At 43.0% G+C, this 27,373-nt stretch overlaps 1 protein-coding gene across 1 annotated transcript in view; it reads left to right on the plus strand.

The window, feature by feature from the left end:
• The first annotated feature begins 9,817 nt into the window (after window positions 1–9,817).
• Window positions 9,818–27,373, plus strand: part of sptlc1 (serine palmitoyltransferase, long chain base subunit 1) — a 42,556-nt gene continuing 25,000 nt past the window's right edge. Inside the window, exons 1-5 of the mRNA XM_038734090.1 lie at window positions 9,818–9,926; window positions 13,751–13,858; window positions 13,941–14,035; window positions 16,549–16,642; window positions 16,763–16,835. Of these exons, the coding sequence (XP_038590018.1) occupies window positions 9,873–9,926; window positions 13,751–13,858; window positions 13,941–14,035; window positions 16,549–16,642; window positions 16,763–16,835 (424 nt within the window). The 5' untranslated portion in view covers window positions 9,818–9,872. The remainder of the gene's footprint in view (window positions 9,927–13,750; window positions 13,859–13,940; window positions 14,036–16,548; window positions 16,643–16,762; window positions 16,836–27,373) is intronic.

Raw genomic sequence — 27,373 nt, forward strand, 5'->3', positions numbered from 1 at the left:
CTGCTGGAGGTGGTGACTAGAGCCGTGGCTAAACTCAACATCAACTGGCCACAGGAGGAGCAGACACCACAGGCTAGTGGTAAGCTGGATGGAAGGTTTCTTAAGCACCACACGCCACCTCCACGCCGGCCATTCTTTCCTGATTTACATGATGAACTGAGTAATCATGGGGCAGACCCTTCTCTACATGGCTTTCCACACCCCGATCACTGAACTACAGTAATGTGATGGGGGTTAGGTACCGTGGTTATGGGAGGATGCCTCGGGTGGAGGATGCGCTTGCGAGCTATCTCTCCCCTTGACTTGCATCCTCCCTGGAGAAGCCGGCGTTACCATCCAAACCATGTCGCACCACATCCACGCTCGTGGGGAAGGCATACATGGCAGCGGGCCAGGCAGGTGCAAGCTTGCACACCATGGCGGTGCTTCAAGCCTACCAAGCCGACCTGCTACAGGAGATGGTTCAGAGGGGGGGTCCCTCTGAGGAAGATCTGGCGGAGCTTCGCAGAACCACGGAGCGTTAGACGCAGGGCGAAGCGTTCCGCCAGTACCTCCCTTGCCGGTCTGGACCCAAGGCAGCTGAGGCTGCCAGGCGTAGGTCCCTTCCCTCTACGAGCTCCTACGGAGAGGAGAGGAAGCAGAGTGTCGCTTCTCGGGGGCCCCCCCGAGGAGCTGGGGCAGCGAGACGGCGCTCTCAACCTCAGCCGTCTGAGAGACGCGATCTGAGGACCGTCATCCAGTCCCGACGGAGCTCAGGGAAGACCGGGGTAGGGGAGTCTTTCTCCCCTCCCGCACCCCCCCCACCCCCCCCGGAGGCCGACCGAGGTCCCCTCCGCCGTGGCAACAGGTGATGTTATCCCGCCGTTTACACGTTCAGGACGCACCTGCCACCATCGAGTCCATGCCGTACTGCCTGCCCCGAGGGTCTGCAGTCAGGCGGTGCCCCGACTCACTCACCGTTGATCTTCGGCGGCTCCCCCCTGCCGTTCTGGGGCTTCAGGGGTCCACCAGAAGATCACACGAGACACCGACCACCAGCCCCGAGGGGCTGGTTCCGTTGGCAGACTTTGCAGAGGCTTGGCGGAGCCTGACGAACATTTCTCTGTGGGTCCTGCACACTGCCATAGATGGGTATCGACTACAGTTCAAACCCGCCCTCCAAATTCAACAGAAGAGAGGGGGTGGTTTGGACTGTGGTCCGCCCGGAGCAAGGTCCGGTGTTGGGACCTTGGGTTGTCTACAGCCGGTACTTCATAGTCCCCAAGAAGGACGGAGGGCTACGTGCCCTATTTTGGATCTGCGGGTTCTAACTGGTCTCTGAGGAGATTCAGGTTAAAGATGCTCATCATCCCCGCCACCGTGACGCACATCCAATCTGAGGATTGTTTCGTCACGATAGATCTAAAGGACGCCTATTTCCAGGTCTCCATCCGTCCTTCTCACAGGAAGTTCCTGAGGTTTGCCTTCGGGGGTGTGGCTTACCAGTATCGGGTTCTTCCATTCGGCCTGGCACTTCCCCTCGACACATTCACCAAGTGTATGGATGCAGCACTGGCCCCGCTGAGGCTCCAGGGCATCCGGATTTCAACTTCATCGACGACTGGCTCATCCTAGCCCAGTCTCGAGAGTTGGCGGTTCGGCATTGAGATGTCGTTCTGGCTCATCTGCGGCGTTTAGGGCTGAGGCTCAACGCAAAGAAGAGCGTGCTGGCGCCCACCCAACGGACTACGTTCCTAGGGGTTGTATGGGATTCGACAACGATGCGGGCACAATTGTCTCCGGCACGTGTCGACACCATATTGGCTACCGTGAAAGGGGTGAAGTTAGGCCACGCCATCACTATGAAACACTTTCAACGAGTGTTGGGTCTCCTGGCTGCGTCCAGCGTAATACCATCTGGACTGCTGCACATGAGACCCCTGCAGTGGTGGCTAAGGAACAAGGGTTTTTCCCCGAGGGGAAATCCTCTCCGTCTGATTTGGGTTACGTGCAAGTGTCTTCGTTCCCTATCAGTTTGGAAGGAAACTTGGTTCCTGTCCCAGGGGCCCGTGCTGGCTATTTTCCCTGCGACTCGGTCCAAGGTTCCCACTAGGGATATTGCAGTGGTTCTTGGGGCGTTGGCTGAGGCCCCCTTCAAACCCCTGGAGTCAGCTGAGGCTAAGCACTTGACCCTCAAGATGGCCTTTCTCCTTGCTATCACGTCTCTGAGGAGGGTGGGGGATCTCCAAGCGCTTTCGGTTTCCCCGCAAAGCCTGGAGTTTGCCCCGGGGAATATTAGGGCTTTCCTGCACCCTCATTCAGGATACATCCCTAAAGTGCCTTCTTGTGCGGCAGGGTCCACAGTGCTGCAGGCATTTCATCCTCCACCTCATGTGACGGCGGAGGACGGGAGACTTCATCTGCTCTGCCCTGTCAGAGCACTGAGTATTTACACTCTGAGGTCCTCCCGTTGGAGGAAGGCTGACCAGCTGCTAGTGTGTTTTGGGTCTCCCAGGGCCGGGCTCCCTGCATCCAAACATACTATTAGCAACTGGATTGTTCAGACTATTTCCCTGGCCTATCAGGTGCGCCGTTTGCCTTCACCTGTGGCTGTGAGGGCTCATTCTACCAGAGGCATGGCGGCCTCTCGAGCCCTCCTTTCCAGGGCCTCTTTGCAGGATGTTTGTTTAGCGGCTGGCTGGGCCACTCCGCACACATTCATTTGGTTTTACAGTCTTGACCTTCCTTCGGCACCTGGCACTCGTGCGCTCTCCTCTTAGTCGTGTCACTTTATTGCACACAGGGGCAGGCGGGGTTTTCGGCACGGTTTAGTGGGTATCTCGTTCCCATAGTGTCATAACCGACGCAGTTCGAGTTCCCTCGAAGGGGAACGTCTCGGGTTACGGATGTAACCCTGGTTCCCCGAGAAGGGGAATGAGACACTGCGTCGGCCCGCCACACCTCTCTCCCCGCCTGAAGCGCCTGCTTCATAGTTAAGCTAATGATGAGTGTGTACAGGTGTGCTTTATACTCCTCCGGTTATTCCGTCAGACCTTACCGTTCTAGCAACAAGCCAATAGGATTGGAGTGATTTCATTCACGTTCAGACCTGCTTCACCTAGAGGCGTTCCCATAGTGTCATAACCGACGCAGTGTCTCGTTCCCCTTCTCGGGGAACCAGGGTTACATACGTAACCCGAGACGTTCTGCTCGAGGTTTCTGCCTCTTAAAAGGAAGTTTTTCGTTGCCTCTGTCGCCTATTGCTGCTCTTGGTGGCAATAGTTGGGCTTCTGTAAATATCATCACAGAGTACGGTCTAGACCTGCTCTTTGAGTAAAAACGCTGTGAGATAACTGTTGTTGTGATTTGGCGCTATATAAATAAAATTGAATTGAATTGACAGTCTGGGCACAGGTGAAACAACCTCTGCCTATCTCACCAGCACCAGAACAGGACTATCTGGTCTCAGCACCAGAACAGGACGATCGAACAGGCAGCCCTACCGACACCTTGCCAACGTCCTCGCGGCACCAAAACAAACATTGTGCCCAATGAGAAACCTTTCTTTGGTGCCTTAACTGCCACCACAAATGACATCCTGATCCCCAAACACACCCCGCTGGATTTGCCGATCAGCACTGATTTTCATGGCTATGAGCTCAGGAGTTGTCAGAACTTGACACAAAGTTTACAGCATTAGGCAAACAGGATGCTGTTGTAGACACACCCGAGCACTTCCAAGCGGATTTGTGCCCCACCCATCCCTCTCAAATGACATATGGTGTTACCAGAGCCCAGGCGACAGGCACGTCTCTGATGGCCGCCCCTGCTCCACACACAGTTTCAATTGCTGACACTTTCACTGACTCAGACTTAATTGCACTTCAAGCTCTTGATCCAGCCATTAACAACATGCTCCTCTGCCTCTCTGACATAGACATCCACACTGTCTCCGACGATGATCTTGATTCCATACCCAGCTTGAAACAACTTTATCTTGTGCACTCTTCTTTACGTATTGTCAAGGGCATTCTTGTCTCCGAGGTGAGGGCGTCTCCGATGCCCTCACCTCGGAGACAAGAATGCCCTTACTTCACTCCGATGCCCTACTCGAGGTTTCTGCCTCTTAAAGGGGTGGTGACGGTGCAGTGGATAAGACAGATGCCTTTAGTGTGAGAGACCTGGGTTCAGTTTCCTGCTGCAACCATCCACCATTGTGTCCCTGAGCAAGACTCTTAACCCCTGGTTGGTCCAACCTCTGGCATATATGGCAATTGTAAGTCGCTTTGGATAAAAGCATCAGATAAATGTAATGTAAAGGAAGTTTTTCCTTGCCTCTGTCGCCTAGTGCTGTTCTTGAAGGGAATTGTTGGTTTTCTGTAAATAATATCACAGAGTACGGTCTAGACCTGCTCTTTTATGAAAAGCGCTGTGAGATTACTGTTGTGACCATATAAATAAAATTGAATAAAATTCAATTCAATTCAATTAAAACACCTCTAACCTCTAACATGCACTTCCTGTGCTCTTCATCCTCTATCCAGCTGCTACAGTGCTATGTTAAACTGTTGCGTCAAATGCACATATGTTATACACCACAATCTCCTTACAATTATCTTGTATTGATTGCACTATTTTTTAACTCTTACTTTTTCCCTAGGTAATTACACCATTGATGCTGTACGTGCTAATAGCTCTTACTAGTATTTATTGTCACTTGTAGTTCTCTTACTGTATTGACGCTTTATTGATGCTTGTTTGTTGTTCCTCAAATGTAAGTCACATTGGATAAAAGCGTCTGCCAAATGAGTGAATGTAAATGTAAATACACAATTACATTGAAACAAACAAAAGTGTACAGAAGAGAAAGAAACAAAAATGCACAGTCCTGTTCTAATCCATATGATCTTCAGCATTTGGCCACATGTTTTCATCCACATCACTTGTCATCTCTTGCTATGCACCTGGATAAAAACACTTACCTTTGTTCAGCTACTGTTATGTATCCACATTGGTATAATTCAACTCGAGAAAGTCCCTTTTTACTGCATTGTGTATGTAATTGAAAGAACTTCAGCACCTGTATATGTCTCTGGTCAAGACTGGAATTAGCTGTGGTTTATCTGTTTTACCCAAATTACAATAAATGAGCTTTTTCTCAATGTGTCAATGATATGTTTATTCACAAATGCTTGTCAGCTGTTTCAATATAGATTTTGAGCCGCTATTGGAGCAGACGTAGATGCATTATACATTTTTTAAGGTTTTGAAAATGATATCTTCATTTCTGACATGTTATTTGCTAGCATTTATAAATCACACAAAAAACATCCAAAGTTTTAGTATTGAATGTAAAGAAAAACTTTTAGAAATGGGTTAATTGACTGCTTTTTTTGTGTAAACAACATGAATTGTGTTAATTGTATGGTATGAACAAACCAATATGGTTTGTGTTTAGAGTTTTGAAAATGTGACTACAGATTGGACAAAGATTGGATGTTAGCAGTTGTAAAAAACTAATCAAGCCCCCTTTGTGGATTACTGAGACCAATAGAAGACATGTCAGTCCATGTACAAAGACATGCTGCTGTGTTGTCTCAGTTTCAGTGCATGGTCAGACGTATGTTGAGATAAAAGGAAGAAGAAATTAAACCTTAGTTGGCCTACTAAAATGAAATTCCAGAATCAACATTAAATTAGAATTGTAGGTTTTCAGACAACTTTGGTCCAGAATATAAATTTTGTGATAACATTAATTATTATGTTACAGTACTCCAGGCCTGGTCAGATGTCACAGCAATTCCTCAAGGTCAACAAATGCTATTGGTTGGTCATCAAACCTTGACAATTTAGTAATCAGAATCAGAATCAGAGGGAGCTTTATTGCCAAGTAGTGTTTTACACATACAAGGAATTTGCTTCGGTGATAAGGTGCTACAGGTATACAAATATACAGATGACATGAATAGATGTAGAAATATATAAATATGGAATAACTTACTTACTCTGGTTTGTGTTGTGCAAACGTATTGCAACAAAAGAGGATGCTGTGTGCATAAATATATAAATTGACAATATATATAAAAAATAATAAAAATTAAACAACAACGATTAAAAATGTGTAATGTGCCAGGTTCGTGCATGATATGAAATGAAGTGATATTTACATGTACAGAGACATTTGTATTATTTGAAAGGGGGGAGTGTCAGTGGGGGGCCCGGGCCTTGTTAGCTACAGAAGCTGTTGTGGCGAGAGGTTTTGGCCCTGACGGAACTCAGCCTCTTGCCAGAGGGGAGAGTCTGAAACAGTTTGTGACCGGGATGGGAGGAGTCAGCTGCAATCTTTCCTGCTCGCCTCAGACTCGTGGAGGCGTATAGGTCCTGAAGAGAAGGAAGATTGCAGCCTTCTCTGCAGAGTGAATGATACGCTGCAGCCTCCCTTGGGTGGGGCCGTGCTCTTTCTAAAATCCACACGACCATCTCCACGGTCTTCAGAGCGTTGAGCTCCAGACAGTTCTGGCTGCACCAGGTCAGCAGAAGGTCAATCTCCCACCTGTAGGTAGACTCAGCCCTGTGGTACTTAGTTTTTTGGGACAGGGATGATGGTGGAGGCTTTGAAGCAGGCTGGCACATGGCATGATTCCAGTGATGCGTTAAAAATGTGTGAACACGGGAGACAGCTGATCAGCACAGTGCTTCAGGGTGGATGGGGAGACAGAGTCCGGCCCAGCTGCGTTGAGTGGTTTCTGCCTCCTGAATAGTCTGTTGTCATCCCTCTCCAGGATGGTAAGAGAGGGGAGGAGGTGGGGGATGAGATGGTGGACTGTGGTCGGTCAGTGGTGTGATGGGGGATGGTGTCATGTCTGCCCCTTTGTCTTTCAAAGCGACAGTAAAACTGGTTCAACTCGTTGGCAAGGCGTGAGTCGTTCATGGAGTGGGGGGATTTAGGTTTGTAGCTGGTGATCTGTCTGAATCCTCTCCAGACAGAAGTAGAGTCATTCCTTGAGAACTAGTGTTGGTGTCTGCGTACAGCTGTTCAGCATCTCGCACCGCCTTGCTAAACCTGTACTTTGACTCCTTAAACCTGGCCTGGTCGCCACTCCTAAACGCCTCTTCCTTTTTCAACCTCAGCTGTCTGAGCTTAGCTGTGAACCAGGCTTTGTCATTGTTATAACTCTCCCTGGTGCGTGTTGGAATGCAGCTGTCCTCACAGAAGCTGTTGCAGGACGTCACAGCCTCTGTATACTCTGAAAACATCCCAGTCAGTGCAGTCCAAACACGCCTGAAGATCCTCTACAGCTTCTTTGATGTCCTCACCACAGGTTTAATTTCTGTCTGTAAGCAGGAATCAGGAACACCATGACATGAGTGTTGTAAAATGTTGTAAAACTTCAGTTTGCAATTAACAGCGTGGCGGTGGCGTGGCGGTTGTTGTAACTCGACTGTAAATGCTCAGATCTGTACGCAATTTTACACGTTTAATAGGAGTCTCGCCCTGAATACATGTATGCCGACATTCACCCATAGTATGAAATTTCTGTGGCACATGTATCATGTCCAGACGTACCAAAAAGCCTCTTGGAGCGATGCCCTAAACCCAACAGGAAGTCGGCCATTTTGAATTTTATGGTTCTTTTTGGATTATTTACACACTCCATACTTTAACGAACTCCTCCTAGGGATTTAGTCCAACCAACTTAAGATATTTTCTGTGCAGTAAAGTTGTAAAACGGTTAGTTTTCGTGGAACAGCATCTCCATGGCGTAGCATCCAAAATCGATGATTCGTCATGAAACAGGAAGTTGTTGTAACTTCAGTCTACATGCTCAAATCTGCACCAAATTTGTAATGTGCTATAAGTGTCCCACCCTGAACACATCCTCATACCAATATTCACTTAAAGTTACAGCGCCACCTGCTGGCAACAGGAAATGACACGTTTTGTGCTGTAATGTACTACTCCTATCAGGTTGGACATATCAACTTCAATGAAGCATTGATGAAGCCATGTTGTAAAACTTGAGAGTTTGCAGTTAATGGCGGGGAGGTGGCTTGGTGGGAAAGTTAAACTCTTCGCCATGACACAGGAAGTTGTTGTAACTTGACTGTACACGATCAAATCTGTACCAAATTGTACACATTTGATAAGATTCCTGCCCTTCAACATTCACCCAAAGTCAAAGGGCCACCTGCTGGCAACAGGAAGTGATCTTTAATGAAGCAGCCCCCGCAGCACGGTTTACCTACATATACGAAATTTTTGTGGCACAAGTATCATGTCCAGACATACCAAAAAGCCTCTTGGAGCGATGCCCTAAACCCATCAGGAAGTCGGCCATTTTGAATTTTATGGTCATTTTTGGATGATTTACACACTCCATACTTTAATGAACTCCTGCTAGAGAATTAGTCCAAGCAAATTAAGATTTTCGCTGTCTAGTCTAATCCCACTGACGAATAAAAGTTGTAGAAACAGTGAATTTTCATGAAACAGCATGCCCGTGGCGTGGCGTCCAAAATCGATGATTCGCCCTGAAAGAGGAAGTTGTCTGCACCAAACTTTACGTGCTTGATACCTCGACAAGCTACACGTGCAAGGGCCCGCCCAACACTGCTTACAGCTTTTATTTATTTATTTATTTTTATCCTTTTTTTTCTGTCAGAATTTCCCATCCTTCTCTTCATGCTTTCAGTAAGTATTAATTTTAATAAGGGGAGTTTCACTTACCATTTATAGGCAACTATGGGCGTTTAAAGGGTGGGACAAGGAGCTCACTCACCTGCGCCACATTTCAAGTTGATTGTGATTTACAAAGGGAAATCGGCGTAGGACTCGCATGCTGTTTTATAAATCTGACTATTTTGTGTGCACGCGCTTCCTGTGTTTTGTATGTATGCAACCTTTAGTAGTCTTTCCTACATACACTTTTATAAATGAGACACCTGGAGCTTTTGATATAGACCTGTATAACAGAATCCAATTGTTTGGTCTAAATATTGAGATAATGAGAATGAGTATAGCTATAATATCTAAAATATGACTGACAAGCTTATATAGGATGATGCTCAGTGTTTCCCCTAGGTTTGAGTTGTAGCAGCGGAGGTAAAGCGAAAACATTTTTATGCGCATAGTGCGTAGTATGTCTTAATATAAAACCCCAACACAACATGTCTCAGCAGCATTGCTCTTGTGTCCATGAGCATGCACTGCACATTAGAATTGCTAAAAATTTCAGTGTTTTCCCCTAGTTTTATGTGAGCTTTAGATTAATGTTTTGGTGGTGGTCGTGATAATTGTGCGACATGCGAAGGGTTTTCTCAAACCTGTCTTAAGATACAAGAATCAGGACTCCTTGAACATAAAAAAATTACTTTTTTGATTCTAAATGTGCTTATTCCATGGGCCTCTCTCCATCACAAAGTGAGTAAAATGGATGACTCTTCACAAATATGTGGTCACATGATCAATTTTGTTTATGGCCACCAGGAAACGAGGGTTGGCTCAACTTCACCACAGGCTCAAATCACCTCTCCCTATTTTACTTAAGTCAAATGTTGAGGTACTTACAATTGAGTATTTTCCTTTTAGGGGTGTTTATACTTTTTCTCCCATGAATTTCAAATTGAAATAAATATAATTATGGGTTTTTGAGTGTCAGAAATATGAAAGGGACAGCTTGAACTTACTGGTAATTTTTAAAAATGTCATTAGTACATTTTTATTAAGCTTCTTGGACATGGAATTGGCAGAAAGGATTTGATTTAGTTTTGTTTTTGTTTTTGTTTTGTTTTTTAACTCCGGCCCACACTCCAGTACAGTAGGTGGCGGTAATGCACTACTTTAGTTGGATGCCAACCCCCGTAAAACAACAGCGAAGAATAGGAAAATAAACATGGCGTCCGGACAGCAATGGGTATTGGTGGAAATGGTGCAGGCATTTTATGAGGTAAGTTTCTCCTCTGTAAAACTGTGTCGAGTAGAGGGATTTTCTGACGTTTTCAAGTAGATTCTGCATACGTTTAGCTACACGGCGATGTTTTAATTTTGTGCTACACTGTTGATTGCAAACTTCAGAGTCAGGAAGTGTCCGTGGCCTGGGTGTTTCACACAGCGCCGGTAACAGACTCCCGCAGCCAATCGCCTGTGTTTGTTAGGAAGGTGAATGGTCATTGAAAATCCTTAGCTCCGTCTGTAGCTAGGCAGAAAAGAAGAAAATAGCATCAGAGACCAGGAGCCAAGATTAATAGTAAAGCTGAATGTGAAATGTGATCATTTATGTCTAAAGTTACAAATTGTACGATGCTGTCAGTTTGAACATTGGCGAGTTCAAAGTTACGTTACGTTACGTTACTACAGACTGGTAACGTACGCGCATACATTTAACGTTAGGGATGATCCTTAAAAATCTGTAAAGTTGGTAATTTAGGTAGTTGTCCTGCTGCTGCAGGGAAACTCCAACCTCTGCTGATGGCCTTATGGCAGCTTCTTTTTTTATTAAAGGTATTTAGCAGACACTTAATCCAGATCCTTTTACAAAACTGTGGTGTAAGTCCACTGAATTTTTATAACATCTTTTGTCTTATTGCTACAGTTAGTGTTAGTGTTCCTGAAATGTTCTATGGGCTGAATCCAGAATTCTGTGGTCTAGTTTAATACTTTGATGGTCAACATTAACATACAAGCCAAGTTCATGACATAACTAATTCTGCTTTATTGTGACAAAGGTAATGGCACAGCATGTTTTGGGCATCACCCCTAAGCCTTAACGGGGGGAAAGCCCTGTTAATATGACCTCAGAATCATTATAGATACGACTGTTCATGTTTGCCTTTTGTGTCTTCATTTTACAGCTTCTGACATCTATCTGCAGACATTAATATAAAAAATAGGCAACATGAGAAACCTCCTCCCTTCTGAGGTGCATTTTATTTGCACATTAAAATCCAAAAAGAAACGTCTCCTCATCAGCTTAAAAGGACTAGTTTGCATCACTAATTAGCTTTACTAACCTCAGCTCCTCCAGTCACCTCCGTCCTTTCTTTTCCAAAACCACTTTTTCAGACTGAAAAATAATTGAACCAGTCTGTACAGGACAGAGCTACAGGCTACGTCAGTTTAGTCTTAAGTTTGTACCTGATGTTCTCAACATTGGACAAGTAGGCAGTAATAAAATACAGCTACCACTTACTTTCTATAAATTGAGCTAATGTTAAGTGACATAGCAGCTCTATAGCTGCTGTAGAAGCTTTCCTGCTCAGCTCAGTCTGAAGGGGAGATGTTCACTAACTTAGCGCTAACTGGCTTCACTTTTCCAGCAGGTGGGAAACAACAGACTTTTCTTGGTCTTGAGAAACTAATGCACTGTAACAGACACCGTACATTTACTGCCAGAATATTGTCCTCCGCTCGCGTTCACCGTCACTTTCTGCTGCTCAGACAATCAAATACTCACTACTCACCTCCTGATTCAGAGTTACGCTGCTCTTATCATAATCCATGAACATGTCTATTACTTTCATACTTTATAACGGAAAATTCACTAAAATGCCTATTTATATGCATGCATTTAAAGTCAGACATCAAGATATATTAGAAAGCAAGAACTTCAATTCAATTCAATTTTATTTATATAGCGCCAAATCACAACAACAGTTATCTCACAGCGCTTTTCATAAAAGAGCAGGTCTAGACCGTACTCTGTGATGTTATTTACAGAAGCCCAACAGTTCCCACCAAGAGCAGCACTAGGCGACAGAGGCAAGGAAAAACTTCCTTTTAAGAGGCAGAAACCTCGAGCAGAACCATGGCTCAGGGTGGGCGGCCATCTGCCTCGACCGGTTGGGGTGAGAGAGAGAGAGAGAGAGAGAGAGAGAGAGAGAGATGTAAGGAGAGAGAGAGAGAGATGTAAGGAGAGAGAGAGAGATGTAAGGAGAGAGAGAGGGGAGGGAGGCAGCCTACACAATATACACACAGAGGTACACACAGTGAAGGTGATGTTGCTATAGACTAAATGAAAAATGGTACAGATATTTATAATAGTGTTAATGGTAACCATCGTAATGTTAATGATTATAATAACAATAATAACAATAAGACTAGCAACAATAGTCGTTGCAGCAGAGGGTGTCGAGCAGGAACACGGGGGCAGCAGGTGACCCGCAGCCACAGATCCAGACTCCACAGCTCCAGAGCCAGAAAACCTGCAGGAAGTGATAGGAGGAGAGAGGAGAGGGACGAGAAAGCACAAGACTACCAGAAAGGGGAGAAGTTGTGTTAGTAACATGCAACTTGAAAACTGAATCATGTAGAACATTTAAAAAAAAAAAAGAACTGTTGGGCTTCTGTAAATATCATCAGAGTACGGTCTAGACCTGCTCTTTTATGAAAAGCGCTGTGAGATAACCGTTGTTGTGATTTGGCGCTATATAAATAAAATTGAATTGAAAATTGAATTGAATAACCCAAACATCAAATAAAATAAAATCTCCACATTCTGTAGGGGAATATTTTATAATAAAATCTGAAGGAGTTATTGCTGAATGTGAATGCACCATGCATTCTTTTTATTTTGCCAGATGTGCCACCAGTAAAGTTACCTCTGACTTAAAATTCTGTGACTGTGACAGCAAATCTGGTCCTATGTTGTCTAGTCCAAGTGAAGTCTCTGACTTTTCAACTCTAATCTATCACTTCATGTGTGACTAGAATGCAAAGGAAAAAAACACTGTAGCTTTAGTCTGGTTTAACTTGAAATTGAAGTAAATAAAAATAAAGAATTGCAGTAATCCAGCCTAGAAGTAACAAATGCATGGACTAGTTTTTCTGCATCATTTTTAGACAGAGATTACAACTTTTTTTTTTTTTTTTTTTATAAAACCTGCCCTGCCCTGGTATGCAGTATGAGGAGCTGGATACCATGTCGGGCCATACAGATTTGCTCTAGCAAGGGAGTTTTGATAAATTCCTTTTGTCTATTTTATTATTTATTTAATTATGTCATTTGTAGCCAGATGGGGGCAGACATAGGGATGGGAGACACAAACATCACACAAACAGACACCGCAGACAAAGGACAGCACCTGCAAGAGAACTGAGAGGGGGGGCTTGGGAAGGAAACCAAAAAAAGAGGGCAGAGGGGGAATACAGGAGACAACCAGCAGAACAACGGCAGTAAACAGCAGACATAAGAAAACAAGTGAGGGAGAAACAGTCAAGCAAAACAACTAAACAATGGCATATGAGAGAATGTAGGCTTCATAGCCAATGGTAACTTAAATGGTGGTTGACGTCCATTATCCATCATGGTCGGTGGATGGATTTATTTTTATTGTGGGAAATTCAAAAAGGCTGTACAACACTTTATGGTGTATTTCAACAATCTGAAAAATAAAAGTAGTGTTTAAACAGTATTAGATTACTGCAAAGCCTAAAGAAAACAAATGTTTTTGGACGAATATGCAGGTTTGATAACAGAAAACCGGAAAAAGTGGCATTTCTTGTGTGGATATAGCCGCTGTGTTATTTGGAACGATACACACTTTTTCCACAGAACAGTAAACATCCTCTACTTATACGACACAACAAAACTCGCAACAACACTATTAACTGTCTCATTTTGATGTTGCTAAATTGTAATGTCATGTGCGAATGTTGATTTTAAACTTTGGTACGGACCTAGACATTTGTTCCAAATATTTTTGTGGCCTTTTTGCTCTTGGCATAGTTACAGAATCGACAGTTTGGAAAACTTTTTATCCCTGTCTTTTTCAGGCACCTGCGTATCATCTGATTCTGGAGGGGATCCTCATACTGTGGATCATCAGACTTCTGTTCTCTAAAACCTACAAACTTCATGAGACATATAAACTGACAGAGAAGGTAAACTCAGCACAATGACTAACAAACATCACTAGTGTTTTTGTATGTGTCACCAAACAGCTGTGTGGTTGTCATGATACAGGAAAAGGAGGACTTGATCGAGGAGTGGCAGCCAGAGCCTCTTGTTCCTCCCGTTTCCAAAGACCATCCCTCCCTCAACTACAGCGTTGTCACAGGGTAAAACAGACAGAAAGCCCCCTCTGCTTTACTTACTGCTTTTAAATAATAATTGAAAACTCAAACGGTCATGACATGCATGTTCTTTACAAGTGTATGTAAACTTTTGACCACAACTGTATATTCATTTTGGAAGTGTTTCATTACCACCAGAGAGCACTTTATTTTCACACTGTAAAATGTCTTGCTCACTAAAAAGCTGTTGAAGAACCCCTAAAAAATGTAATCTCATTCCATTCTGACTCACTGCTGTTATTATAGTATCTCACAAAAGTGAGTACACACCTCACATTTTTGTAAATATTTGATTAGATCTTTTCATGTGACAACACTGAAGAAGTGACACTTTCCTAAGTTTTACAGTAGTGAGTGTATGGCTTATTACAGTGAAAACCTAATATGAACCACCTGTGTTTTAAATAGTCAAATCATCCAAATTAAAGGAGGAAGCAGACACCCAGATACTTTAAAACACGCTCATACCAATGTTCCTGCATGTTGTAGACAACTCACAACAATTCATGCTTAATTTAACTCAGGCTGCTTTGTTGGAGCTTTTAATCCCATCATCTTTTTTTCCAAGGTTACCAATTAACATTCATGCTCAGTTTCATGCGTTCTTTACATAACTTTGTCATTCAGTTGTTACAGTGGGGCCAAAAAGTATTGAGTCAGCCACTGATTGTGCAAGTTCTCCTACTTAGAAAGATGAGAGAGGTCTGTAATTTTCATCATAGGTACACTTCAAACTATGAGAGACAAAATGAGGGGAAAAAATCCAGGAAATCACATTATAGGATTTTTAAAGAAATTATTTGTAAATTATGGTGGAAAATAAGTATTTGGTCACACACAAACAAGCAAGATTTCTGGCTCTCACAGACCTGTAACTTCTTCTTTAAGACGCTCTGTGTCCTCCACTCGTTACCTGGATTAATGGCACCTGTTTGAACTCTTTATCTGTATAAAAGACACCTGTCCACAGCCTCAAACAGTCAGACGCCAAACTCAACCATGGCCAAGACCAAAGAGCTGTCGAAGGACACCAGGAAGAAAATTGTAGACCTGCACCAGGCTGGGAAGAGTGACTCTACAATAGGCAAGCAGGTTGGTGTGAAGAAATCAACTGTGGGAGCAATTGTAAGAAAATAGAAGACCCACAAGACCATTGATAATCTCCCTCAATCTGGGGCTCCACGCAAGATCTCATCCCGTGGGGTCAAAATGATCATGAGAACGGTGAGCAAAAATCCCAGAACTACACGGAGGGACCTGATGAAAGACCTGCAGAGATCTGGGACCAAAGTAACAAAGACTACCATCAGTAACACACTACGCTGAGAGGGACTCAAATCCTGCAGCGCCAGGCGTGTCCCCCCTGCTTAAGCCAGTACATGTCCAGGCCCGTCTGAAGTTTGCCAGAGAGCGTATGGATGATCCAGAAGAGGATTGGGAGAATATCATGTGGTCAGATGAAACCAAAATAGAACTCTTTGGTAAAAACTCAACTCGTCGTGTTTGGAGGAAGAAGAATGCAGAGTTGCATCCCAAGAACACCATACCTACTGTGAAGCATGGGGCAGGAAACATCATGCTTTTGGGCTGTTTTTTCTGCAAAGGGGACAGGAAAACTGATCCGTGTAAAGGGAAGAATGAACAGGGCCAAGTATCGTGAGATTTTAAGCCGAAGCCGAAACCTCCTTCCATCAGTGAGAGCCTTGAAGATGGAACGTGGCTGGGTCTTCCAGCATGACATGATCCCAAACACACCGCTCTGTCTCCGTAAAAAGCATTTCAAGGTCCTGGAGTGGTCTAGCCAGTCTTCAGACCAAGTTTGTAGAGGGAGTTGAAAGTCCGTGTTGCCCAGCGACAGCCCCAAAACATCACTGCTCTAGAGGAGATCTGCATGGAGGAATGGGCCAAAATACCAGCTACAGTGTGTGCAAACCTGCTGGAGACTTACAGGAAACGTTTGACCTCTGTCATTGCCAACAAAGGTTATGTTACTAAGTATTGACCAAATACTTATTTTCCACTATAATTTACAAATAAATTCTTTAAAAATCCTGCAATGTGATTTTTTTTATTTTATTTTTCTCATTTTGTCTCTCACAGTTGAAGTGTACCTATGATGAAAATTACAGACCTCTGTCATCTTTCTAAGTAGGAGAACTTGCACAATCAGTGGCTGACTCAATACTTTTTGGCCCCATTGTATACAGTGTTTTTGTGCAGATTCTTTTGAAACTTATCACCATGCAACAAAATAACGAAATGACAAAAGCAGGCATGATGCTTTCCCAACTTTAGCTAGTTTCATGTCTCAGTGAGTTGACGTTACCTCAGTGGAGAACCAGAGTCTGCCTGGAAATGAGTATGTATTTGGACTCAAAATGCATCGTATGGGTGTTTTTTTTTGTTTTTTTTTAATACAGTAACTAGATGTATTGTGCTCTGTACACTGTTACAGTGTTCATAAGCTAAGCATTTAAAGGCACTGTTTTCCATTACAGACCTACCAGCCATAAAATCACAATCAATGGAAAAGAGTGCATTAACTTTGCATCATTTAACTTTCTTGGTCTCCTCGACCATGAGAGAGTTAAGGTCAGTTCTTCTTATTGAAGCCATAACTACCTGTAGTTCTTTCCTTCATTTTGCCATGTTGCTAGTAAGCATGATTGGAACTTGTGAATTTATTTATTTATTTTCTTCTCCTCATTTCAGCAAAAAGCTTTGGCATCTCTGAAGAAATATGGTGTGGGTACATGTGGTCCAAGAGGCTTCTATGGAACTTTCGGTTAGTGAAAAAGTCTTTCTCTGTTTTTGACCATTTGACATACAAATTATAGACTGAGACCTGTTTAATGCCGTTTGTCTTGTTTTGCAATGCAGTTTACCCCCTACATCTGTGGCGCATTAACAGTTTTACCACACCCACTACAGAATCTGAAATGACACACATTCATCATGAAATGTTGAAACAATTCAAAGTTAAGAACTGAAAAGTTGTGTTTTTCGCAAACATTTTGAATGCATTTCCATCCTCCATAAAAGACTTGCAACGCCAATTTTCTCTTAAAGTTTAAAACCTGTATAGTTTGCATCCATGTTTGCCAGCCTTTATTTTCATTGCATTTGGGGGCAATGTGCATTGAATCGGGGCGGCTGTGGCTCAGGTGGTAGAGAGGGTTGGCTGTTAATCGGAAGGTCGGCGGTTCAATCCCTGGCTCCCCCAGGTTGCGTGTCGAAGTGTCCTTGGGCAAGATACTGAACCCCGAATTGCCCCTGGCGGCTATTCCGCCAGTGTATGAGTGAGTGTGAATGTTAGTTTCCGTTGGAGCACTTAGGCTCAGTGTATGAATGTGTGTGACTGGTGAATGCAGATGTAGTGTAAAAGCACTTTGAGTGGTCGAAAAGACTAGAAAGGCTATACAAGTACAGAGCATTTACATTTAAATTGATACAAAATAGAGACCACAGGATACCTATTAAGCCTAGTTCACACAATTTTAATCCCCATTTGCCACTCGCCAACCATCGGACTGTGATCGAGGGTAAGTCAGCAATCAATTGGGGGTTGCCAGTCGTCAAAATGGCTCTGCATTGCTGATGTCAGACAGATATCTAGTTTGCCAAATATCTGGAAAAGTTGGCCGACTCAACATCCACATCCAGCCAATGAGAGCAGACAGCTGGCAGGCAGCTACTTTTTCACTACAAAGCACTTTTTATGCCCCTCCAGAGGCCCATACTATGAAGAGAGTTCAACCTACCCAGAGTTAACTCAGGGTTTTCAGCAAACTCTGACTGCCTACACTGGACTATGAACCTGGTGTTTACTTAATTGGAGTTAGGGCGCATTCGCGTAATGTATGTTCGAGCTTTTTCGCAACGGCGCATGCTCCGTATTTTGCCCAGAAGAATGCATGTTTATTGTGTCAGGATATGAGGAGTTTAACACCATGGCGGCCAACAAAGCCACGGAGGCTTGTTGGCATCGCATGGAGTAAATTTGTAATTATCTTCAGTGGTCTTATTGTAGGCTAATTCTTTATTAGGCTATGTATTTTATGGACTCTTCATTTATATGTAATATCATGTATGTAGTTTCAATGGGAGAACTTTCTTCCAACCTACTCAACTTTAAGAGCTAAATGCTCCGGCATATGTGCAGCTACAGACTCATTTGAGCTGTAGGTTGCAGAAAAGATGTTGATCTTTCAAAGTTGAATTTGGCGTTTGTTAAAAAAATGTTTAGGAGCTATGCCCTTCCAAAGTGAAGGGTTTTACAGCTTCTAGCAGACTTTAGAACGTGTCATGTGATCACATTAGCGTGGGGAGAGGAGGATTTGGCAGACCAGAATTTTTTTTGTAAACTGCTGCCAGTCCTGTATATTTATCTCCATAAGCACAAAAAAGGCACCAAAATGTAGCCAAATGCATTTTCTCCCTCAAAATGTCAAAATCCTGCTCAGTGGACGTTTAGTTTTTTTATCTCTGATCCTTAATTGATTGGAAAGTCTTAGTCATCTCTCCTTGTCACTAATTCTTTATCTTGCTGTATCATCCTCCCTGTTTGGAGTTTGGACACAAGATGTATATTTTTATGCTCAGCTACTCAAGCACTAACTAAAGTCCAAAATGATAGCTTTTAAGCAAATACACTTTTTGCATCAACAAAGGATCACATCACCTCAATACGAGCAAGCTTGCTGGTGGTGCAGTTGGTTAGACTGCCGGCCATGAAGCAGCACCTCTTATTCCAGACGTGAGTTCGAATCCTGCAGCCGGCAGCAGTCATAATTGGTTTCAAATTTAAACACATGTATGGTTTTTGAACTTAATTATAACAACAAAACTTAACATGTCTTCTAACTTATAACACCAGATTGGTAGTTGAAAGACTTTTTTTAAGCAAATGCACTTTACCATCAACAAATGATCGCCTGTACCTCTATAGCTTGCTTGATTAGAGCGCTGGTTTCCTAAGCATCCCCTTTCAATCAGACGCAGGTTCGAATCCCACCGTCTGGCAGCAGTAATAAATGCTTTCAACTTCAAACACCTGTGTGGAGACTTGCAGTGGTTTGCTTTTAAATGTGTATGTTGTTTTCTGTCTTTCTAAATGAATATGGAATAAGTTAAGGGGGGGGGCTTAAAGAGACAGGAGCAGCCTGTTTGTTTAAGAGGCTGAAATGAGAGCTTGTATTGTACTGCATTCACATTGCAGTCTCTCCAGAAATCTCTTGATTTATACAGGATTACTGTTGTCTTTGATAGTTTACCTTTTAATATAGTCAATATGTTTTTTCCAATTTATGGTCAGTCACAACTTTTGTCTCAAACTCTTTCAGTTACATCACATTTTTAATGTAATATCCCCATTAATTACTTTCTGATTTCCCAAAAGGTTTTCTTTAGTTTTTCTTGATGTTGAGAGACTATTTATTTATATCAAACCAGCTTTTAAGGATTTTCAGCTCCATTTCAATAGCATATGAAAGATCCATTAAATGTTCCCAGAACAAAATGAATTTGTATCATCTGCAAAATTGTGTAGGCTGCTGTGGTTAGCAGGTTTCAGTTGTAACGTACTTCCATACCATTGTTCTGGCAACCACAACTGCCAATTATTTTCCATAAAAAGAACCAGATATTTGCAGTGTACTCTTGCCAAAAAAATAGTGTCTGAACTGATTTTTTTTTTGCCCTCTTTATCAGATGCTCTACCAGGTCTAGTAATACTCCTGATCCCCTCTGACCTCTGTATCCTGATATGGAGGAGGTTGCTGTGTTTGTGGCTCTATCCTGAATCTACTAACATCTGGATAGTTTGTATCATACTCTGGTGCTGAGGGGTTTTCCTCTCCCTCTTCAGACCAAGCAAAATTGCCCACTTCAGTAAGGGCTGGTTCAGTGGAATTGACTCTTCCTGCCATCCTTGTTCTTCATTTTATAAGTTTGTTTACCCTTTTTACACGTACGAGTTCCTAGACCCTATGACACGAGGTGATCAGTCTCGCTCAGGCGTCACTCTGTTCCGGGTTACTCTGCCGGATTCACCCTATTATAATGCATATACAGTGGGTACGGAAAGTATTCAGACCCCTTTAAATTTTTCACTCTTTGTTTTATTGCAGCCATTTTCCAAAAATCAAAAAAAGTTCATTTTATTTCTCAGTAATGTACACTCAGCACCCCATCTTGACAGAAAAAAACAGAAATGTAGAAATCTTTGCAAATTTATTAAAAAAGAAAAACTGAAATATCACATGGTAGTATCAGTATACTACTAGTATAAGTATTCAGACCCTTTGCTCAGTATTTAGTAGAAGCACCCTTTTGATCTAATACAGCCATGAGTCGTTTTGGGAAAGATGCAACAAGTTTTTCACATCTGGATTTGGGTATCCTCTGCCATTCCTCCTTGCAGATCCTCTCCAGTTCTGTCAGGTTGGATGGTAAACGTTGGTGGACAGCCATTTTCAGGTCTCTCCAGAGATGCTCAATTGGGTTTAAGTCAGGGCTCTGGCTGGGCCATTCAAGAACAGCCACGGAGTTGTTGTGAAGCCACTCCTTCGTTATTTTAGCGGTGTGCTTAGGGTCATTGTCTTGTTGGAAGGTAAACCTTCGGCCCAGTCTGAGGTCCAGAGCACTCTGGAAAAGGTTTTCGTCCAGGATATCCCTGTACTTGGCCGCATTCATCTTTCCCTCGATTGCAACCAGTCGTCCTGTCCCTGCAGCTGAAAAACACCCCCACAGCATGATGCTGCCACCACCATGCTTCACTGTTGAGACTGTATTGGACAGGTGATGAGCAGTGCCTGGTTTTCTCCACACATACCGCTTAGAATTAAGGCCAAAAAGTTCTATCTTGGTCTCATCAGACCAGAGGATCTTATTTATCACCATCTTGGAGTCCTTCAGGTGTTTTTTAGCAAACTCCATGCGGGCTTTCATGTGTCTTGCACTGAGGAGAGGCTTCCGTCGGGCCACTCTGCCATAAAGCCCCGACTGGTGGATTGCTGCAGTGATTGACTTACTACAACTTTCTCCCATCTCCCGACTGCATCTCTGGGGCTCAGCCACAGTGACCTTTGGGTTCTTCTTTACCTCTCTCACCAAGGCTCTTCTCCCCCGATAGCTCAGTTTGGCCGGACGGCCAGCTCTAGGAAGGGTTCTGGTCGTCCCAAACGTCTTCCATTTGAGGATTATGGAGGCCACTGTACTCTTAGGAACCTTAAGTGCAGCAGAAATTTTTTTGTAACCTTGGCCAGATCTGTGCCTTGCCACAATTCTGTCTCTGAGCTCTTCAGGCAGTTCCTTTGACCTCATGATTCTCATTTGCTCTGACATGCACTGTGAGCTGTAAGGTCTTATATAGACAGGTGTGTGGCTTTCCTAATCAAGTCCAATCAGTATAATCAAACACAGCTGGACTCAAATGAAGGTGTAGAACCATCTCAAGGATGATCAGAAGAAATAGACAGCACCTGAGTTAAATATGAGTGTCACAGCAAAGGGTCTGAATACTTATGACCATGTGATATTTCAGTTTTTCTTTTTTAATAAATTTGCAAAAATTTCTACATTTCTGTTTTTTTCTGTCAAGATGGGGTGCTGAGTGTACATTACTGAGAAATAAAATGAACTTTTATGATTTTTGGAAAATGGCTGCAATGAAACAAAGAGTGAAAAATTTAAAGGGGTCTGAATACTTTCCGTACCCACTGTAATATTGGGTTTGAGATACGCGAATATTATAATGTATATATTATTGGGTTTGAGTTTTTTAACAGCCTGGGTACTTATTTAACCCTATGGCCTGCACAGGTTGACATGTAAATGTATTTAGCACCTAATTTGGCACTACATATTTCAGCATAGCTCTTTGTCCTGTCAGTATCTTTTGGATTGTGGGACAAGTACTGAGTTCTCACCCCTCGTGCCTGTGAGTGTCCAGGTCCCTGGCCTCCCTGTGTTCCACTCAGGTAACATAGATTACCCCAGCAAGGCCAGTGAGACAAACCTTTCTTATCAAAACAATCTTAGATTAAAATCACCTTAATTACAGTCCGCTACAATCTTTACTGATTACTGTATTTTCAATGTTTCTAGCGAGGCAAGTCATGTCTGCACAGGGCAGCCTGTAAATTATGCTTGTGACTCAGTCAAGACCGCTAATTTCTCAGGGACAGTTAAAGTTAAAGTTTAACTCAAAAAAACTCCCGTATTCATACATGACAACCCCCGGTCACCATTTTTTCTTGAGCCACGCAATTGGGCGCCATGTAGCGACAAGTGGCCCTTCTGCTGTCTCTCGTCCCCATCCCCGGGCACCCTTACCGCATTATGAATTCAGACACCACTTAGGAAAAAGGGTGACCTCTGATAACAAGCTAGTTTCAATACTAGGTACTGACCTGACCGTTCTGTGTTGAATATCTAACTCTAGATTCTAAAGTTTCCTAGTCAACCACTTCACTCCTCTCTCACTTTAGATTCCAGAGAGTAGGGCACTGAACACATAACCTGGAATGAGTTCCTTGAAAGGAGCGGTTTTCTGCTTATCTGTAATGGGGTGTGTTAATGTAGGCAGTGTGGATGTTAAACTATAAGAATACTAACTTACCAGTCCGGAAGAGGAGGAAGAAAATTAAGACTAGGGACAAGTGTCGTGAATTAGCTTTAGCTAAAAACAATATGATACACACATCAGATGTCTGTCAAAGTTTATCTATGTTTTTGCATCTATCCCTATTTAAATAAACTTAATAAAAAGACAAAAAGAGATGAAAAACTCTTTCTAGTGTCTTCAGGCGTGACCCAAAGAGAAACTTTCAAAAATGCAAAAACGGAAGCCCCCAAAATCCCTCCCTTTTCTCCTCTTTTGCCCCTTCTTTATTTCTTCCCCTTGAGCTCTAGGGTCAGCAACTTAAATAACTGATTGTCAAGAAGGACCTCACCCCTTTTCCAAATGTTCACTGGCTGCCAGAATTTAGCCATCAGATTACATTCTCACCTCATATCTTTCTTTTTTCTTTTTTTTTTATAGGTAGTGTACACTTCCTGTAAAATAAAAAATATTGTGTAGATTCAACAAACTATGATTGTGTAATATTTTCTAATTTCCAATGCATATAGACCAGATATACGTAGTAGGTCTCAATTTCAAAACAAGACAAAATTTCTTCTCCTATACATCTTAAATGCATCACACAAATGAAAATCATAAACAAGATGCAGAAAAGACCTCAATCATGGATTGACTAAAAACCTTCCTTCTGTTCTTTTATTCTCAAAATGAGGTTGCTTTCATTTTCACAATGGCTGGTGATATATAGGCAAATAGTGCCTTCTTTCCTGATTTAAAATAATTATCTTGACGTCATCATGGAATGCATATTTGAGACATAATTACAGAAGACAAATCTTAAAGTTTACAAAAAAATTTACTTAAAAAAAAAATATAGAAACTTAAGAAGTAAAACTCTTTACCTTCCCCTCTTTATCCCACCTTTTTTCACTTGGAGCATGTCTAACCATACACAGACAAAGGTCTTTAGAGGCAAAGATACAGTCAGGCACAAGAGATGCAGAGATATAGGACTTTTAAAAAATATTAAAGTATCTCAAACAAAACACCTTTCTTACTTAAAATGTTGTACTTTTGTAATATGAGCTAAGCAGTTAACGATTATCACTCTTAAAGCAAAGAGAAATCATTTTACTATATGGCTTGTATATGTTTCAGGCAGTAGTAAGTAAGTAAGTAAAGTTTATTTGTATAGTACCTTTCACGAGGTGAGGTGTGAGACGCCACATTGCAGATTCTGGAGCTCGTACGCTGCACAAAGGTGTTAGTCATCACTTCCTGTGTCCCCTTTGTGGCGCTGCGTAGCACTTTGCGCTACGACTATAACTGAACATCTAGATGTGTTCAGGGCTCAACTGTTATGAAGCACGTAAAGTTTGGTGCAGATGTGAGCATGTAGGCTGAAGTTACAACTTCCTGTTTCATGGAGAATCATCGATTTTGGACGCCACAGGCACGCCGTTTCACAAAAACTCACCATTTGTACAACTTTTAATCGTCAGTGGGTTTAGAGAAGATTTAGTCCCATCAGGCTACAGCTGCATAACCAAGTCTGCATAAAATCTAGCCTATTTAAATAGACCTAGGCCTATAGGAGAATTCCAGCACTTTATCATTCATTAAGGAAATTCAAGTCTGGTAAATGATGAATGAACAATGCTGTATAAAACGTAGTAATGTCAACTTATTGACCGCATATTTCATTCCTGCATTTTAACATAAATAGCCTATCATGGTCTGCGTTGACACGCATTCATATTTCTAGCGCCACCCTATTAAAATGGAGTCTCTGCTCTTTATTTACCCATTGCCGTGCTGAATTGCAGAATTGGAGCTCCATTGATGATGGACGAAGGTTGAGGTCAAGGGCAGCTGGACTTGGTTGAAGATGCTAGAACACGTTTTCGTCCCTCATCTAATAGACTTCTTCAGTTCTGACTGACTGGTAGGGAAACTGAGCTAATTAACCTCTGGGAACATTAGCTAGGATTGTCGATACCGCTGGTTGGGTTGGGCGATGTCTACAATGAAACATTGGGATGGACAATGTCATCGGGCGCACACACGCACGGGGGGACTGCAGTCGTCTTATGTACATGTGTTCTCGCACAGATTTCATTCGGTTAAAAAAAATGGTAGACTATTAACTTTACGCTTTTATTACTTTACTTACTTTACTGCTTTGAAATGTATGGGGTTGATTGTTCTCATGTAGTTTGTATGATGCTTTGGCAATATTGTTACACATTCATGCCAATAAAGCTCAGTTGAATTGATCTTGCGTTACAAGTCGCGGTGGATATTTTACGCACGGACCAGGTAAAGCAGCAGTGAACACACAGGGTGCAGATGTTGGTTTCAGTTGTTTGATAGGTTGCGTCATTAATAAGCCGACGTGCGGCTCACCTGCTGCCATGATAAAGGGTTCGTGGGTGGAAATGTATACAGAAAAAAAGACGAGTTCTCAGTCTTAGGTGACTTTATAAAACATACTGCTGATGGAGAAAATTTTGCAGACGGGGGGGAGAGAGAGGCGGGGCAAGCTGGGGTGTTTACCTGATGTGTAGGTGTGTGTGAGTGTGGGGAGAAGAGAATTCTGGTGCAAAGCATGCTTAAAAACAATAAGTTTGTGGTCATTAAAATCTGCTTTCACTGGTTGCAGTGTTGCCAGATCCAGCTGATGAATTCCAGCCCAAAAACCGCCAAAACGCACACAAACCCGCCCAAAATATGTTATCAGTATTTATTTCAGTAACTTCCACCTTTCCTTTCCTACAGTACGTTACATATATATTTTTACTAGAAAAAATAAACACCAGCAGCTGAAGCATACATAAATAAACCGTTTTAGGTGCATTAGCGCCACCTGCTGGACTGGAGTGTTGCCCTCCTTTATAAATAAATAGTGCCATCAAAACTTTACGGCGAAATCACAATATCCTCCACACACTCGTTTGTAAGGCGGCTCGTGTATTTTTGCAAGTCGATATTATTTCATGCAATGACATGACACACTTTAACTTCATTCAGGAGATTTTGGGTAACTGCATAACTGACTCATGACTTTTAGCGCAGTGCCAACGGGAGGGCAGGAGTGGGGGAGTTTGTGTAACCATAGCGACAAAACGATAAAGGAACGCGATCTGTCAGTCAAGAAGATTTTCTAAAACTTTAATCTAGACAGACAAGTGTTTTTACCTTTAGATACAGCTCTGTCTAGTACCTCGAGCAACGTGACTTTGTAGTGTCTATCTTAATGATTACTGATTGGATGGAGTACTTACACTATTAGGTTTTGTTTCAAATTAACTATAAAATGCTACTGTTAAAAACCACCAAACTGATCCCAAACCAGTCCAAATTTTGTCCACCCGCCCAAACTATTTTTGACCCGCACAATCAAAATTAAAACAGCCCAATTGGGCGGGAATCCACAACACTGACTGGGTGGTATAATGTGACGGCGGGGGTTTTACAATCACGACGCTGGCTCAGCTCGTGATGTCTGTCAGCCATTGCCGATGGACAATGGCATCGTCTATCAGCCCAGCCCTAACCGCTGGTTTGTTAGTGGTCCTGGCTGTGGTAACGACGGTTCTTACAGTCACCCATGGCCAAGTCTGAATGACCATCGTCCGTATCTTCACCTGAGGCCAAGAGGAAATGCTTGTGGAGTTTCCTGGGAAGTGATGAAAGGACAGCATTGTAAGTGGGGGATAAGTGGTGGCGTAGACCCCCTCCTCTGTTCAATGACTGCTTCTCGACCCTGGTGTAGATGGCTTCCTTGACACCTCTTTCAAACCATCCATCTTCTCTGTCTAAAATGTGCACCTGGTGGTCCTCAAACGAGTGTCCTCTGTCCTTCAGATGTAAGTAGACTGCAGAGTCTTGACCTGAGGAGTTGGCCCTTCTGTGTTGAGCCATGCGTTTGTGTAGTGGTTGTTTAGTCTCCCCAATACACAGGTCTGTACATTCCTCACTGCATTGGACCGCATACACTAGACTGCTTTTCTTGTGTTTGGGTGTTCGGTCTTTGGGGTGTACCAGCATCTGTCTTAGTGTGTTCTTGGGTTTAAAAAACACAGGGATGTTGTGTTTGTTGAAAATCCTCCTGAGTTTCTCTGATACTCCAGACACGTATGGAATTACAATGTTGTTGCGTTTGACCTTCCTCTCCTCATCCCCTGTTGTTTTCACAAAGGTCCATTTAGGGTATCCACAGGCTGTAAGTGCCCCCTTCAGGTGGTTCTGTTCCTTCTCTCTAGCTTTTGCACTTGTTGGTATGTTGTCCGCTCTGTGGTGCAGGGTTCTAATAACCCCCTTGCTTATGTTCCGGTGGGTGGTGTAATAGAAAAGTAAGTATTGGTTTGTGTGTGTGGGTTTCCTGTAAACTCCAGTTTGCAGACTCTTGTCCTCTTCAGTGTGTACAGCACAGTCCAAGAAAGCTAAACTGTTGTTGTGAACATCTTCTCGTGTGAACTTGATATTACTGTCCACAGAGTTGATGTGTTCTGTGAAGCCTTGCACTTCCTGGCTTTTAATTTTGACCCAGGTGTCGTCCACATATCTGTACCAGTGGCTCGGTGCTGTTCCTCTGAAGGAGTTGAGGGCTTTGTTCTCCACTTCTTCCATGTAGATGTTTGCCACAATCGTGGGATACCGGTGAGCCCATGGCACAGCCATGCTTCTGTCTGTAGAATCCACCGTTGTAGGGAGAGGGGGGGGGGGGAGGCAGCCTA

This window comes from Micropterus salmoides, unplaced genomic scaffold, assembly GCF_014851395.1.
Source record: "Micropterus salmoides isolate LMB-PRFRI ecotype aquatic unplaced genomic scaffold, ASM1485139v1 Ms_hic_scaffold_20, whole genome shotgun sequence".
In the NCBI taxonomy this organism is placed as follows: domain Eukaryota; kingdom Metazoa; phylum Chordata; class Actinopteri; order Centrarchiformes; family Centrarchidae; genus Micropterus; species Micropterus salmoides.